The sequence below is a fragment of the Acinonyx jubatus genome, chromosome D1 (genome assembly GCF_027475565.1).
Source record: "Acinonyx jubatus isolate Ajub_Pintada_27869175 chromosome D1, VMU_Ajub_asm_v1.0, whole genome shotgun sequence".
Classification (NCBI taxonomy): Eukaryota; Metazoa; Chordata; class Mammalia; order Carnivora; family Felidae; genus Acinonyx; species Acinonyx jubatus.
In genome coordinates, this window is record NC_069390.1 from 14,899,990 (window position 1) to 14,915,850 (window position 15,861).

At 37.7% G+C, this 15,861-nt stretch overlaps 1 protein-coding gene and 1 long non-coding RNA gene across 2 annotated transcripts in view; both read right to left on the minus strand.

Annotated features, from left to right (window-relative positions):
- Positions 1–15,861, minus strand: part of LOC128311774 (uncharacterized) — a 112,978-nt gene that overhangs the window by 2,000 nt on the left and 95,117 nt on the right. The gene's annotated exons all lie outside the window — the stretch shown is intronic.
- LOC106976540 (olfactory receptor 4C12-like) lies at positions 6,781–7,692 on the minus strand. Its single transcript, XM_015073969.1, has one exon. The coding sequence runs from the start codon at positions 7,690–7,692 to the stop codon at positions 6,781–6,783; it is 912 nt and encodes a 303-aa protein (XP_014929455.1).

Genomic DNA, 15,861 nt, shown 5'->3' on the forward strand with positions numbered 1-15,861 from the left:
CTCCTCAGAGGCCACGCAAGAAAGAAGTGAATGGAGTCAACTATTTAAAGAGTTAAGAGCGAGAAAAAAACACCAGCTTAAAATTCTGTGCTCTGTGAAATTATCCTTCAAAAGGGAAGAAGGGAAGTTGAACTCACAGAATCAGAGAGTAGAACAGTGGTTGGTGGGAGCTAGGGGTAGTGAAAGGGGGGAGTGTTGGTCAAAAAGCATAAACTTTCAGTTTAAGATGAATAAATTCTCAGTATCTAATAATCAGTTTGTCACCAGAGTTAACAATACCGTGTTATATACTTGAGAGTAGATCTTAAACGTTCTCACGAAAAAACAACAGCAACAAAAGTAACTATGTGAGGTGGTGAATGTTTTCACTTACCTCATTGTGGTAATAATTTCACAATATATACATGTACCAAATCATCACATTGTACATGTGAAGCTTATAAAATATTATATGTCAATTATATCTTAATAAAGCTGAGAAGAAACAAAACCTACACATGTTTCTAGCAACTTTATTCATAATTGCCAAAACGTGAAAGCAACCAAGATACCCTTCGGTAGGTGAGTGGATAAATATGTCATTTCTACGCCTGAAACCAGTACTACACTATATGTGAACTAACTTGAATTTGAATACAATCTTGGAAGAAAAAAGTAAACTATGGCACGACCAGACAATAAATATTATTCAGCACTAAAACGATAAGCTATCAAGTCAGGAAAAGACATGGAAGAAACTCAAATGTAGATTACTAAATGAAAGACTCTCGAAAGGCTACATATTGTATGATTCCAACTATGCAAAACTGTGGAAAAGGCAAACTATAAACTTAGTGAAAAGACCAATGACTGCCAGAAGTTGGGGGAGAGGGTGGGGTGAATAGGCAGAGCACAAAGAATTTTTAGGACAGTGAAACTACTCTGTATGATACCGTAATGGTGGATACATGTCATTATACATTTGCTGAGACCCATGGAATGAATAGCACCAGGAGGGAACCCTAGCGTGAAGTATGGACTTTGTGTGATACTAATGTTTCACTAAAGGTTCATCAGTTGTAACACATGTACCGCTCTCAGGTGAGATGTCCATAGTGTGGGGAATTTGCATATGTGAGGACAAGGGTTATACGGGAATTCACCATACTTTCTGCTCACATAGCTGTAAACTGTAAACTGAAAACTTTTCTAAAAACAAAGTTTGTTTCAACGTGACCTTTGTCCAGGAAGAGGAAGCACGCAAATGCATGTGGATAAGCTGGATGACCTGGGGGCCTGCATTTGGAGCCAAGATCCAAACAGAGATATGAGGTACAATGGAATGAGCTCACCATTTTAAACCTGGCCAACTGTGCATTTTCAACAGAATTCCCAATATGTTGGACAGAGGGGACGAGGATTAGTCTTCTTACTTAACAGCAGCATAACTTTTGAGGACATTAAACATCTCTAAGCTTTATTTTTTCCCTCTCACATAAAAAGAATAATATGAACTTCAAGAAATTATGATGACTGAATGATATAATGTATGCAAAGTGCTTCACATGGTGCCAGATCCATGATAGTCCACAATACATTTTCAGGCGGCTTTTTAAAAGGATGAGAGTCACTAAAGCAAGACAAGCATTTTTGTGTATTATTGAGGAGAGCTTCCTTCAAAATTAAGGTAGAAGAGGTATTTGAGAAGTGCTACTGAGCCACATGCTGTGCTATGCTAATGCCACAAGGTTAAGGACAATTCTACCCATTTGTGTTTCTACTTCAGCAGCAACCACAGTTATTAGCAGAGGAGGTGTTCAGTAAAAATAAGTCAGATGAATAACTCTATGGTACCAACAATTTTCCTGCTCTCAACTTCCTTGCGGTCCTTTATCTCTGCTTCTCCTCTGTGTAGGACAGAGACTAGGACACCCTTTAATTTTGTGGACATTTAAAACTATCTATGGGAGGAATGAAACCCATTTTGTGATCTCCCAACCCCAACTGTAAACACCCAGAGTGTGTGGCTGCCCAAAAATCTCTTAAAAGCATCCTGCATGTGTTAGTTTCCAAAGTATGTATCCACGTTCCCAAGATAGAATCCAAAGAACTCCATTTCCCTGTCCCTCTGCACTTGGGTGCAGACATGTCATGGGTTCTGCCAACCGGGTGCATCTGTGCAAGTCTTTGAGTGGAAGTCAGTTATCTGGGGACAAGTGGTTCCAGGCATCAGAGTGGCTCTGAGGCCAGGCATGAAGTACCACACTGCAGTCTAGCCAGGGCAGGGCAACCTTGGTTACAGCACAAGCAGCAGCTCCCCCGGCATGCCAGTCCAGTCAGGTGTGCTTCCGGAAGCTATTCCTGATAACTCAACCTAGAATCTGTGATTCCCACTCCTCCGAATATCCTTAAGCTATTTAAGTACGTATCATAGATCCCTTCTACTTAAGCCAGCTACAGAGGTTCTGCATCATCAGCTAAGAACCCCCGGCTGATATATTAAACTGACCTAAAGTTCTCCATTTCAATTTATCACCAAGAATGAAAAGTCATCAATTCCAGGAGCTTCCAGTTGACAAGGGTTCCTTTTAAGAACGCACTTAATTCTTAGAAGGGTTAAGTGGACATGATGGCCTTTTATTCAGTAAGTATGTATGAAGCATTTACTGTGTGCCACTTCTATTCCGGGTGCTGGAAATACACGTCTACTTTGAGTTTATGTTCTAATTGGGAAAGAGACTCAACAGGTGAATCGGATAATCGGATGGCGAAGATGCTGTAGAGAAATTGTGAGTGCCGTCATAGAACAACTCAGGGAGATGGTGTCTTTTCGTGGTGGTTAAAGAAGACCTCTAAGGAGGTGGCAGTTGAGTTGCAGACTGAGTGGGGACAACAATCCAGGCAGAGGAAGGTCCAGAGAGAGAGCCCTTGGGGTATAAAGAACTAGTTCAAAGGCCCATAGGCAAAAATGAGGCCACTGCAGCTGAAGCTGGTGACAAGGGAAAGAACGATCGATACAGGAGAGGGTCACAGAGAGGTGTTTGGGCTGGACGACTGTACAGAGCTGTACAACTTAAGCAAATGCTTTCACATGGGAAAAAAATTGTAGACGTTAAAGAAACAAGGAGGAGAAAAAGTGGAGATCCATGCTGTTGGCTATACCAAAGAGTCCACCAGAGTAGACACCTTCCAGGGAGCACATGCAAGTTCTGGGAAAAGATGGTTGCTCGAGCACCGATACTTTATTTCACTTCATCCTGATTTTAATTAGAGCTGAACTAATTGTAAGGTTAAGGTCGCTTGGTGATCTCTGAGTCAGAAGAGAGCATTAAGGACACTCATCCGTGTCAGATAAAAATCTCCTTCCCGTGTACAGAAATTCCTCTCTGGTGGTTTTGCTCATGATCTTCAGCTCACTGTCTCTCACTCTTGGACATAGATAAATGCTGTAAAATCTTGCTTTTGGGTCTTCCTTGAATGCGAAACCTAGAGGTCCCTTGCCTTCTGAGGCACTATCACCTCACATCCTTTCATTTTTAAGCACTTGTCTCCTTGAACGAAACTTTTTATATATACATTAACTTACTTACCGCCTATGTCCCTCCACTAGAAAGTGTTATGAGATCCGTGTCATTATTATGATGTATGCCACAGTGTTTAAGAGTGCAAGTTCTGAAGCAAAACTACACAGGCTCAAATCCCACCTCAGGCATTTTCTAGTTCTGCGACCTACAGTAAACTATTTCAGTTTTCCACACTTCAGTTCTCCTGGAAAGCAGGAATAACATTATCTATTTCATAGGGATCTTAGGGGAGTAAACAGTAACTTGCCTTTGTAGCACCAGCCATATCGTAATAAGTAGCAATCGCTTTTACTACAATTACTAATTACTGTCCTACAGATTTTTTTGTTGGTCATAAAAAGTTTATTAAATTTGGGAGTCTTCCTTAACCTAACTGTGCCTTTGGAGACATTCACATTTTTAAGGTGAATTTTTTTTAGAGAGTTAATCTCATCCATCTTGCATTAATTTTGAGGGCTTTATTCTTAGAATTTTCAAAGTGCCTCATGACCTAATAGAAATACCTAGAGTTCAATAATATGTATAAATCAGAGGGCTTTTTTAAATCAGGCAGAAATGGGACCCAAGCAAAGAAGTGAGGGAGCATCAAAGCGACATTTATTAAGTACCCACTGAGTGACAAGTACCCACTAGATACTTGGCATACAGTATCTCAACTAATGATTAAAACTACCCTTTGAAAAATGTTACCATTTCACTGTACATGTGAACAAAGATTAAAATAAGATTCTGAGAGCTGTGAAATTCACACGATGTTACATAAACTAACAAGATAGAATTCAATACTAATTCTCTCCACTCCATAAGCCAAATCTTCCCACATCACCCAAAACTGCCACTAAAGTGTTAGTGACTTCCAGCTGCTGAATAATAACTTAAAAGCCAATAACACTCTTAGCTAAAGTTCAAGGGAAAAGTTATCTGACATAGTATTGATGATACGAGATGTCTTTTTCACGAAGCAGACAGGAACCAAGGTAAGATCCATAGAGGTCCTGTCCCAGACATAACAAGGGCCTTGCTAGCTCAGGAAGAGAGAGAAGCAAAATTCTATCTGTATTAAAAATTGGATCGTCACCAGTGAATTTTTTTCTTTGCAGTATACTTTTATAATGTTTCCTATGTGCCATGAACTTTCATAAGCACTTAACATATATAATCCCACTTAGAAGACCCCAAAACATTATGAAATGGGTGTTATTGTTTCCATTTTTTACAGAAAAAAAAAATACCGTTGAAAGGTAAAATAACTTTCCCAGGTCACACTCCGCCCAGGAAATGTACTCCGGAGTCTACCCTCACCACCCTACCATACCATCTACTCTTAACAAATATCTCACTTAATTAAATATCTCACTAATTCTGTTCATATTCTGGTTGCCCGCTATACTGACCTTGGGTTCATAAAACAATGAGTTTGTGGCTCTTCAAGTCAGACTTGTCAGAAAAAAAAAAATCATACCCATAAATGGATCGGCCCGAAGGTCTAGGAAGCATGAGGCCAACAGAAATAAGAAAAATAGAAGAGTATGGGAAAGTAATAGCCAAGAATGTTGGGAAGCATTCCAGCCCCCCCCCCCCCAGAATTTTACAAGGCCAGTGAGCTCAGAGTACTATACTTCACAGAAGGTACAAAGAAACAATGTAGTATCCTTTCTGATGCTCAAAAAATAGATTAAGTGGTTCTGTACTGTTATAGAGACTCCAGTAATAAATTTCATGACTAACACCTATTGAGAAGTGATTGGTAATAAAAGATCTACAAGGATTCGTTATTAACCTTGATAATATCTCTATCACTCTCCTTTCACTCAAAGAATTGTAGTTTGCTGAAGTCCACATTGTATGTGGCAAAAGTAAGTTTTGATCTCAGAACTATCTTACTTAGAGACTATTTTCTTAATGACAATAACATACCTCCAAATATACATATAGAAATGATACATAAGATCTCCTTCATATAGAAAAATCATGAAAATAATGTTCTTGATGTAAATGACTAGTTAGTATTACAAGAACAATGAATTGTAATCCAAATAATTCAGTAAGAATAGATAGTAGGCCTTCCCTTTGGAAGCAAGAGAGGAAAAGAGAGAATCAGATCAGATGTAGCAAAAGATTTGAAAGTATTGAAAATGAAGATAAAGAATATGGAGAGCTTTTCTATCTTCACAGAGTATTACATTTTTGTTTTGCAGTTACAAAGGTAGTGAGCTTGCATTTCATGACTTACGAAGAACTGAGTTTCGTTACTTCCTAGGAATTGCTTTAACAAGATCATCCATTAATAGGCTGATGATACAAGCATAATCTATAGCATTGTTGCTCAAAGGGTATGTATAAATCACCTGCTTAGAAACATCCACATAATTTGTTTAAAATGCAATTCAAGAACATTCCCATTGAATTAGAATCACTACAGCTGTATCCTGGAAATGTGCATTTTAACAAGAATTCCAGCTGATTCTGAAAGTACGTAAAGTTTGACAAGCAAATGACCAATAAATAAATCTAAATGGGATATTTTTTTGATGTTTATTTATTTTTGAGTGACAGAGAGAGAGAGAGACAGAGAACCAGCAAAGGAAGGACAGAAAGAGAGAGAGAGGGAAACACAGAATTCAAAGCAGTCTCCAGGCTCTGAGCTGTCAGAACAGAGCCCGATGCAGGGCTTGAACCCACAAACCATGAGATCATGACCTGAGCTGAAGTCGGACGCTAAACTGACTGAGCCACCCAGGCGACCCTAAATGGGATATTTTTAAATGATAAATGATTTCCTGCCTGGGCCTTTCCTCTTAGGACTTATGTGCCAACATCAACATACTTTTATATATAATGTCCACTTGGCCCTGAACCATAGAAATTATATTATTTTCTTTTTGTCATTTAAAATATGAAGTGATTTTATGGGGTGCCTGGGTGGCTCAGTCAGTTAAGCGGCCAACTTCCACTCAGGTCATGATTTCGTGGTCCGTGAGTTCCAGCCCTGCATCGGGCTCTGTGCTGACAGCTCAGAGCCTGGAGCCTGTTTCAGATTCTGTGTCTCCCTCTCTCTGCCCCTCCCCCATTCATGCTCTGTCTCTCTCTGTCTCAAAAAGAAATAAACGTTAAAAAAAATAAAATAAAATAAAATAAAATAAAATAAAATAAAATAAATAAAATAAAATAAAATAAGAAGTGATTTTATGCTGTTGTGATTATTTTTCCATTGAAGTCACCTTTTGATCCGGAGCTTCTTTATGGCACTTTTCACCTCTGAATTTCTCAACGTATAGATTAAAGGGTTTAACATAGGAGTTATCATGGTATAAAACACAGCCACAGCTTTATCAATGGAAAAGGTGATCACTGGGCGCAGATATACAAATAAGCAGGGCACAAAAAAGAAAATGACCACGGTGATGTGAGAGACGCAGGTAGAGAGGGCTTTGCGTCTCCCCTCCAAGCTATAGGTCTTTAGGGAGAGCAAGATGACCACATAGGAAACCACCAAAAGAAGGAAGTTTAACAAACAGATGAACCCACTATTGGCAGCAACAAAGAGACCAAGGGTATGAGTGTCCATGCAGACAAGTTTCAATAAAGGGTACAAATCACACATGAAATGATCTATGACATTGGGGCCACAGAAAGGCAACCAGACTGTGAAGAGGATCTGAATGGTTGCATGGACAAAGGCTCCAGCCCAGGCCACTCCTACAAGGAGGCCACACGCCTGGTGACTCATGATGGTTGTGTAATGCAAGGGTTTGCAGATGGCCACATAACGGTCATAGGCCATTACTGTGAGAAGGATAATCTCAGCAGCACCAAAAAAATGTTCAGCAAAGACTTGAGTCATACATCCCGTAAAAGAGATGATTTTTCTCACAGTAAGAGTGTCAGCGAGCATTTTAGGGGTCATGGAGGAAGAACAACAGCCATCTATAAGGGCCAAGTAAGACAGGAAGAAGTACATGGGGGTTTCGAGGGCACTACTGGTACTGATGGTGATCATGATGAGCAAGTTGCCCGCCAAGGTGACCAAGTAGACAATTAAAAACACAAAAAAGGAGAATTTCTGAAGTTCCACGTTTTGAGTCAAGCCCAGGAGGATGAATTCTGTCACATTATTCATCTTCTTCATCAGTTCAGTTCAGGTGACAAGTGACTTCCCTGAAAAGAAAGTCATACTCATACTCAACGTCATCCTCAATAATGATGCCTTCTTCTAATGAATAAATATTCATGGAATGCCTTATTTTTTCTAGTTTTACAGAAGGCAAAAACAAGCACAAGACCATATCAATGATTTCACTTTATATATTCTTACAAGTGACAATATAGGTGGTATTTTTTGTTCTTTATAATTTCCTGATTTGTTTTAATTTTCTACAAGATTGTGTAACCTTTAAAATCAGAAAAGAAAAATACCATGCATTAATTTGGAAAAGCCAATCCATGATGTAGCTATACATGAGGCACATTCAAAATACCCAAAGATGTAAGTATTTTATCCCCAAAATGGCTGCACCCATTTACCAGTGAAAATCCAATTTGTTCTAATTGAGTTTATAAAAAAAAAAACTCAAAGACACGTAAAGATTCTTTCACAAGCCATACTTTATCCTACTTTACCTGTCTGGAAACTTTTCAGCTTCCTCAGTACTAAAAATGGCATTGCTACCTTCTCCCAATCTCAGAGAAGCTAGTAAATGGTCATTACGGCACTAGCCACATCGTCTCATACTCTTCTCTCATTCTTCAACAGGCAAATTGTCTTTGAAGGCAAAAATGTGCCTTCACAATTGTAATCTTATTCATTTTTGTATTCCCAATGCTGGCTAAAAAGTAAACACTCATAAAGCATTCACTGAGAGAGGCAGAAGGAAAAAAAAGAGAGGCAAAAGAAAGAGAGGGAGAAATAAATGAGAAAGAACAAAGTCGAAATGCATTAAAGAGCAAAGAGAAATGGGTTTAAAATCCAGACATAGGGGTATCTGGGTGGCTCAGCTGGTCGAGCATCCAACTCTTGATTTCAGCTCAGGCTGCCATCTCAGGGCACGGGATCGAGCCCCGCATCAGGCTCTGCACAGAGCATGAAGCCTACTTAAGATCCTCTCTCTCTCTCTCTCTCTCTCTCTCTCTCTCTCTCTCTCTCTCTCTCTCCTTCCCTCCTTCCCTCCCTCCTTCTCCCTCTCCCTCTGCCCCTCTCCCCTACTCATGTTCTCTCTCTCTCAAATAAAAAATAAAATAAAATAAAATGAAATAAAATCCAAAGACTTAGATTGGAAACTGGAATTCACCCCTATTAACTACATAACATCAATTTATTTCATCTCTCTGTGCTTCAGTTTTTTCATCTGTTAAAGCAGGGAATAAATATACCTATATTTAGGAGTGTTGTGAAGATACAATCAGTTCGAATTTACTATTGTTGTTAATATTGTTTTATTGTTCTCGTGGGAGTATCACTAAAGAAAAATTTCAAAATTGTCTCTGAACGTCTCTAAAGGGCAAAGATTCTGAAAATGTAAGCTAACCAAGTGAGAGGAAACAGGAGACTAAGCAAAACCATGATAAGTGTCAAAAAGAAAGGCCATCAGATTTAAAAAAGAAAAATTTTAAAGCAAGTGATTAGAAGAAACTTTAACACAAATTTTCAACTATTGGTTTAGTTGGCTTGCTTTATTTGTGGGATTTATTGTCTATTCACTAACTGATTTGCTAAAGATATATTCTAAGCTTAAAATAATGTACTCCTCTCAAACTTGACTCTACAATCAAGTATGGATTTTTCCAGGAAATAGGAAACTTTATGTAAACCTTGTTCACTATTGAAATAAATACCTTGTACACTGTTGTGTCTTACTTGTCTTAGGACCTATTCAACTTTATACCCACAGTGGTAGCTAATATTAGGTATTATAAAGCATTTGAGAGAAAGCAACAAAGGGGAAGCAGAGAGAGAAAGGGAAGAGAAATAAAGAGGAGAAAATATAAAACCAAAAAGGAAAAGAGGAAAAAAGGCAAGAGGAGAAAAGCGGACACATTACAAAGTCATCTAAGAAAGACTTTGGTAAGTATATTGTAATATTTCCAACAAGTACTGCATTTGAAATCTGAACCTTTTATCAAACTCATCTGCTGATTATGGCCCTTAGGATCAACATCAGAGAAAAATGCCAACAAATCAGTAAGTCCTGACATACAAACTGGTCAGAAAAAAAAAGTTATTTTTGCCTAACTCAGTGCTGAGGGTTATAAACTACAGTCTTGTCAAGAGTTGGTCCTTTGCAGACTCAACAATACTTAAACTGAAGGGCTTCAATCAGAGGTGTAAGAAACCATAGTAATGGTCATGTTAATTTATGTAAATTTACTGTTTGAAAAAACAAACAAACAAGCACAGTGTTTCCAGAAAAGACAATCTTGAAGTAAAATCAAAAAGAAGAAAATGTGCTTCTCTTACATACCAACACTCCCCATGTAGTGTATGACTGGGATTTCTCCCCATGGCCTGACTTGTTCAGAAAACAAACTATCTCAGATAGTAGACACACTCACTTTGTATTTGAGAGGAATTTGGATTTTGAAGAGGAGATTTTCAGCAGCTTAGCACATTTCTATTTCTGTGGGATTCACATAAATCTATCTTTAGGGTTTGTTTTAATTTTTTTCTATAGAACTTGGTGTGAGACTTACAGGCCCGAAGAACATGGCAGCCATTTTTAAAGCCAGAAAAGTAAATCCAATTACCAAAACATCAGCAGTTGACTAGAAGTCTCTGAGATGAGGAATCTCTTGAAGCCTAGTCTTCTGAGCCTTTTTTTCAGAGCATCTATACTCAGTGCTGAGCCACACATACTTTGGTCTTTGGGACGCATCCACTTTCTCACATCATTTCACCAGCTCCCCGTGGCTAACCACAGATGTAGTCAGGGAGAGGCACTGCCTTTGTGGTTCGCTCTGCTAAGAAATGCCCTGCTTCTCAACTCCTTCAGTTCTCACAAGACAGGCACCAGTTTGATTTAAGTAGTGACTCAACTTCTATGCTATTTCCCCTAGGGAAGACTAGTTAATTTTAGGAGTCCTTGCCAAAACGGCAGCTAAATGCTTCTCCCTTCCTCCTATAGTCCCTCTGACTACAGAAGGACATTTTTGACAAGGGTTAGAATTCATCTACAGGAATAGGATAATTATCAGGCTACAGGCAGAAGCTGGATTCTACATTTCCTTTTTTGGTTTTTTTTGTTTTTTTGTCCAGTAAATGTTCGTGGAACAGCTAAAATATACCAGGCACAGTATTGTTCAATAATAATAATGACAGTAACTAACTATTGAATGCTATATGCCAGGTCCTGTATCCAACACATTATACAAGGTACCCTTTGTGATGGGCACTATTATTATTTTAATTCTACAAATGAGGAAACTGAGATATTATGAGTATAGGTAATTTACGCAATAATCCTAACATATCTTTTGCAAATGTATTCTAGTCTTTGCATTTATACTAAAGTTCTTCTCATTAACAGCACTTCATAATTCAAATATTGGTGTTCATATAGCTTTCATTTATGGAAAAAAAGATTTTTCTGTTTCCTTTAATAATTGCATGCCTCAAGGTCACAAAAATATTCAACTATATTTTCTTCTAAATATTTGATGTTTGTTTATTGATATTTAAGTTAAAACTAACTGATGTTAACTATGAAATCTTTGTTAAACCCAAGTCTTCAAAAATATGCTCCAGTTTCTTCTAGAAGACTTATATTTTTTACTCTTACCTTTAGGTATAGGATTTATCTCAAACTAATTTTTATGTGATGTGACTTACAAGCTGAGATTCATTTTTATCCATATGAATATCCACTTATTCTAGCTTCTTTTGTTGAAAAAAACTTTCCTTTCTCCATTATTGCTTTGACAATGTTTTGTGAAAATCAATTAATTCTGTACAGGCTAGCTTATTTTTGGACTCTCTATTTTGTTCCACATAACTATATGTTTATCTTATGTCAGTTACTGTATTTTTATATGAAGTCTTAAAATCAGGTAGTATAAACTTTCCAGAGCTCTTGCACATAATCTGTTAGATTTACTCCTGAGTATTTTTATTTTTTATCTAATGTCAACAGTGTTTTTCAATTTAATTTTCTGAAGCTTTTCTTCTTTTTGCTTGTTTCTTGTTGTGTTTTTATCTATTTTTAAGTATAATTTATTATCAAGTTAGTTAATATACAGTGTATACAGTGTGCTCTTGGCTTCAGGAGTAGATTCCCATGATTCATCACTTACATACAACACCCAGTGCTCATCCCAATAGGTTCTGTCCTCAATGTCCATCACCCATTTTCCCCTCCCCTCCACCCCCCTATCAACCCTCCGTTTGTTCTCTGTATTTAAGAGTCTCTTATGGTTTGCTTCCCTCTCTGTTTGAAACTATTTTTTCCCCTTCATTTCCCCCGTGGTCTTCTGTTAAGCTTCTCAAATTCCACATATGAATGAAAAGATATGATATCTGTCTTTCTCTGACTGACTTATTTAACTCAGCATAATACTTCCAGTTCCATCCACATTGCTGCAAATGGCATGATTTCATTCTTTCTCATTGCCAAGTAGTATTCCATTATATATATAAACCACATCTTCTTTATCCATTCATCAGTTGATGGACATTTGGGCTCTTTCCATAATAGCTATTGTTGATAGCGCTGCTATAAACACTGGGGTCCATGTGTCCCTATGAATCAGCACTCCTGTATCCTTTGGATAAATTCCTAGCAATGCTACTGCTGGGTCATAGGGTAATTCTATTTTTATTCTTTTTTATTTAAAAAACTGTTTTTAACGTTTTACTCATTTTTGAGAGACAGAGCCCTGGTGGGGAAGGGGCAGACAGAGAGGGAAACACAGAATCCCAAGCAGGCTCCAGGCTCTGAGCTGTCAGCACAGTGCCCAATGCAGGGCTCAAATTCACAAACCTGCTAGATCACGACCTGAGCCAAAGTTGGAGCTTAACCAACTGAAGCATCCAGGCACCCCTATTTTTAATTTTTTGAGGAACCTCCACACTATTTTCCAGAGTGGCTGCACCAGTTTGCATTCCCACAACAGTGCAAGAGGGTTCCCATTTCTCCACATCCGCACCAACATCCATTGTTTCCTGAGTTGTTAATTTTAGCCACTCTGACCAGCGTGAGGTGGTATCTCAGAGTGGTTTTGATTTGTATTTCCCTGATGATGAGCAATGTTGAGCATCTTTTCAGGTGTCTGGTGGCCATCTGGATGTCTCCTTTGGAAAACTGTCTATTCCTGTATTCTTCCCGTTTCTTCACTGAATTATTTGTTTTTCAGGTGTTGAGTTTGGTAAGTTCTTTATAGATTTTGGATGCTAACCTTTGATATCTTTTTACCAAATATCTTCTCCCATTTCATTGGTTGCATTTTAATTTCATTGATTGTTTCCTTTGCTGTGCAGAAGCTTTTTATCTTGATGAAGTCCCAATAGCTCATTTTCTCTTTTATTTCCCTTGCCTATGGAGATGTGTCAAGTAAGAAGTTGCTGTGACTGAGGTCAAAGAGGTTGTTGCCTGTTTTCTCCTCTAAGGTTTTGATGGTTTCCTGTTTAACATTTAGGTCTTTCATCCATTTTGAGTTTATTTTTGTTCATGGTGTAAGAAAGTAATCCAGTTTCATTCTTCTGCATATTGCTGTCCAGTTCTCCAAGCACCATTTGCTAGACAGACTGTATTTTTTCCATTTGCTATTCTTTCCTGCTTTGTCAAAGATGAGTTGACCATATATTTGTGGATCCAATTCTGGGTTCTCTATTCTATTCCGGTGGTCTATGTGTCTGTTTTTGTGCCAATACCATACTGTCTTGATGATTACAGCTTTGTAGTACAGGCTAAAGTCAGGATTGTGATGCCTCCCACTTTGTTTTTTTGGTTTTTTTTTTGTTTGTTTGTTTGTTTGTTTGTTTGTTTGTTTTTATCAACGTTACTTTGCTATTCGGGTCTTTTGTGATACCATACAAATTTTAGGATTGTTTGTTCTAGCACTGAGAAGAATGCTGGTGCAATTTTGATTGGGATTGCATAAATTGTGTAGATTGCCTTGGGTAGTATCGACATTTTCACAATATTTTTTCTTCCAATCCATGAGCATAGAATGTTTTCCCATTTTTTTGTGTGTGTCTTCTTCAATTTCTTTCATAAGTTTTTTGTAGTTGTCAGCATACAGACCTTTCACCTCTTTGGTTAGGTTTATTCCTAGGTATTTCATGGTTCCTGGTGCAATTTTAAGTGGGATTAATTTCTTGATTTCTCATTCTGTTGCTTAATTATTGGTGTATAGAAATGCAACCAATTCCTGGATATTGATTTTATATCCTGGGACTTTGTGGAATTAATGTATGCTAATGCTCTAGCAGTTTTTTGGTGGAGTCTTTTGGGTTTTCCACATAGAGTATCATGTCATCTGCAAAAAGTGAAAAAGTGTGACTTCTTGTTTGCCAATTTGGATGTCTTTTATTTCATTTTGTTGTCTGATCGCTGAGGCTAGGACTTCCAACACCATGTTGAACAACAGTGGTGAGAGTGGACATCCCTGACGTGTTCCTGACCTTAGGAGGAAAGCTCTGTTTTTCTTCATTCAGGATGATATTAGCTGTGGACCCTTCATATATGGCTTTTATGATGTCAAGGTAGGTTTCTTCTATCCCAACTTTCTTGAGGGTTTTTTATTAAGAAAGGATCCTGTATTTTGTCAAATACTTTTTCTGAATCTATGAATAGGATCATATGGTTCTTACCCTTTCTTTTATTAATGTGATGTCTCACATTGATTGATTTGCAAATACTGAACCAGCCCTGCAGCCCAGGAATGCATCCCACTTGATCATGGTGAACAATTCTTTTAATATACTGTTGAATTCAATTTGCTAGTATCTTGTTGAGAATTTTTGCATCTATGCTCATCAGGGATATTGGCCTGTAATTCTCCTTCTTAGTGGGGTCTTGTCTGGTTTGGGAGTCAAGGTAATGCTGACTTCACAGAATGAGTCTGGAAGCCTTCCTTCCATTTCTATTTTTGGAACAGCTTGAAAAGAATAGGTATTAACTCTGTTTTAAATGTCTGGCAGAATTCCCCTGGGAAGCCATCTGGCCCAGGACTCTTATTTGTTGGGAAATTTTTGATTCAATTCAAAAATTCAATTTCTTCACCGGTTATGGGTCTGTTCAAATTTTTCATTTCTTCCCATTTGAGGTTTGGTAGTGTGTGGGTGTCTAGGAATTTGTCCATTTCTTACATATTGCACAGTTTGTTGGCATATAGTTTTTCATAGTATTCTCTAGTAATGTTTTGTATTTCTGTGGTGTTGGTTGTGATCTCTCCTCTTTCATTCATGATTGTATCTGTTCGGGTGCTCTCTTTTATTTTTGAGAAATCTGGCTAGGTGTTTATCAATTTTGTTTATTCTTTCAAAAAACCAGCTCTTAGATTCATTGATATGGTTGTTTTTTGTTTGTTTGTTTGTTTGTTTGTTTTAGTTTTTTGTGGGAATTCTATATTGTTTATTTCTGATCTAGTCTTTATTATTTCTCTTCTTCTACTGGTTTTGGGGTTTCCTTGCTGCTCTGCTTCTAGTTCCTTTAGGTGTAAGGTTAGGTTTTTTATTTGGTATTTTTCTTGTTTCTTGAGCTAGGCCTGGATTGCAGTGTATTTTCCTCTTATGACTGCCTTTGCTCCATCCCAAAGGTTTTGGACTGCCATGTTTCCATTTTCATTTGTTTCCATATATTTTTTAATTTCTTCTTTAATTACCTGATTGATCCATTCATTCTTTAGTAGGATGTTCTTTAACCCTTGTATTTGGAGTCTTTCCAAATTTTTTCTTGTGGTTTATTTCAAGTTTCATAGCATTGGGATCTGAAAATATGCATGGTATTATCTCAATTCTTTTATATTTGTTGACAGCTGTTTTGTGATTCAGTATGTGATCTATCTTGGAGAATGTTCCATGTGCACTCGAGAAGAATGTGTATTTTGCTGCTTTTCGATGAAAAGCTCTGAATATATCTGTCATATCCATCTGGTCTAGTCTATCGTTCAAGGCTATTGTTTCTTTATTGGTTTTCTGCCTAGATGATCTGTCCATTTTTGTAAGTGGAGTATTAAAATCCCCTGCAATTACCACATTCTTATCAATAAGATTGCTTATGTTTGTGATTCATTGATTCATATATTTGGGTTCCATCAAGTTGGGGGCATAAAGATTTACAACTGCTGGCTCTTCTTAAAGGATAGA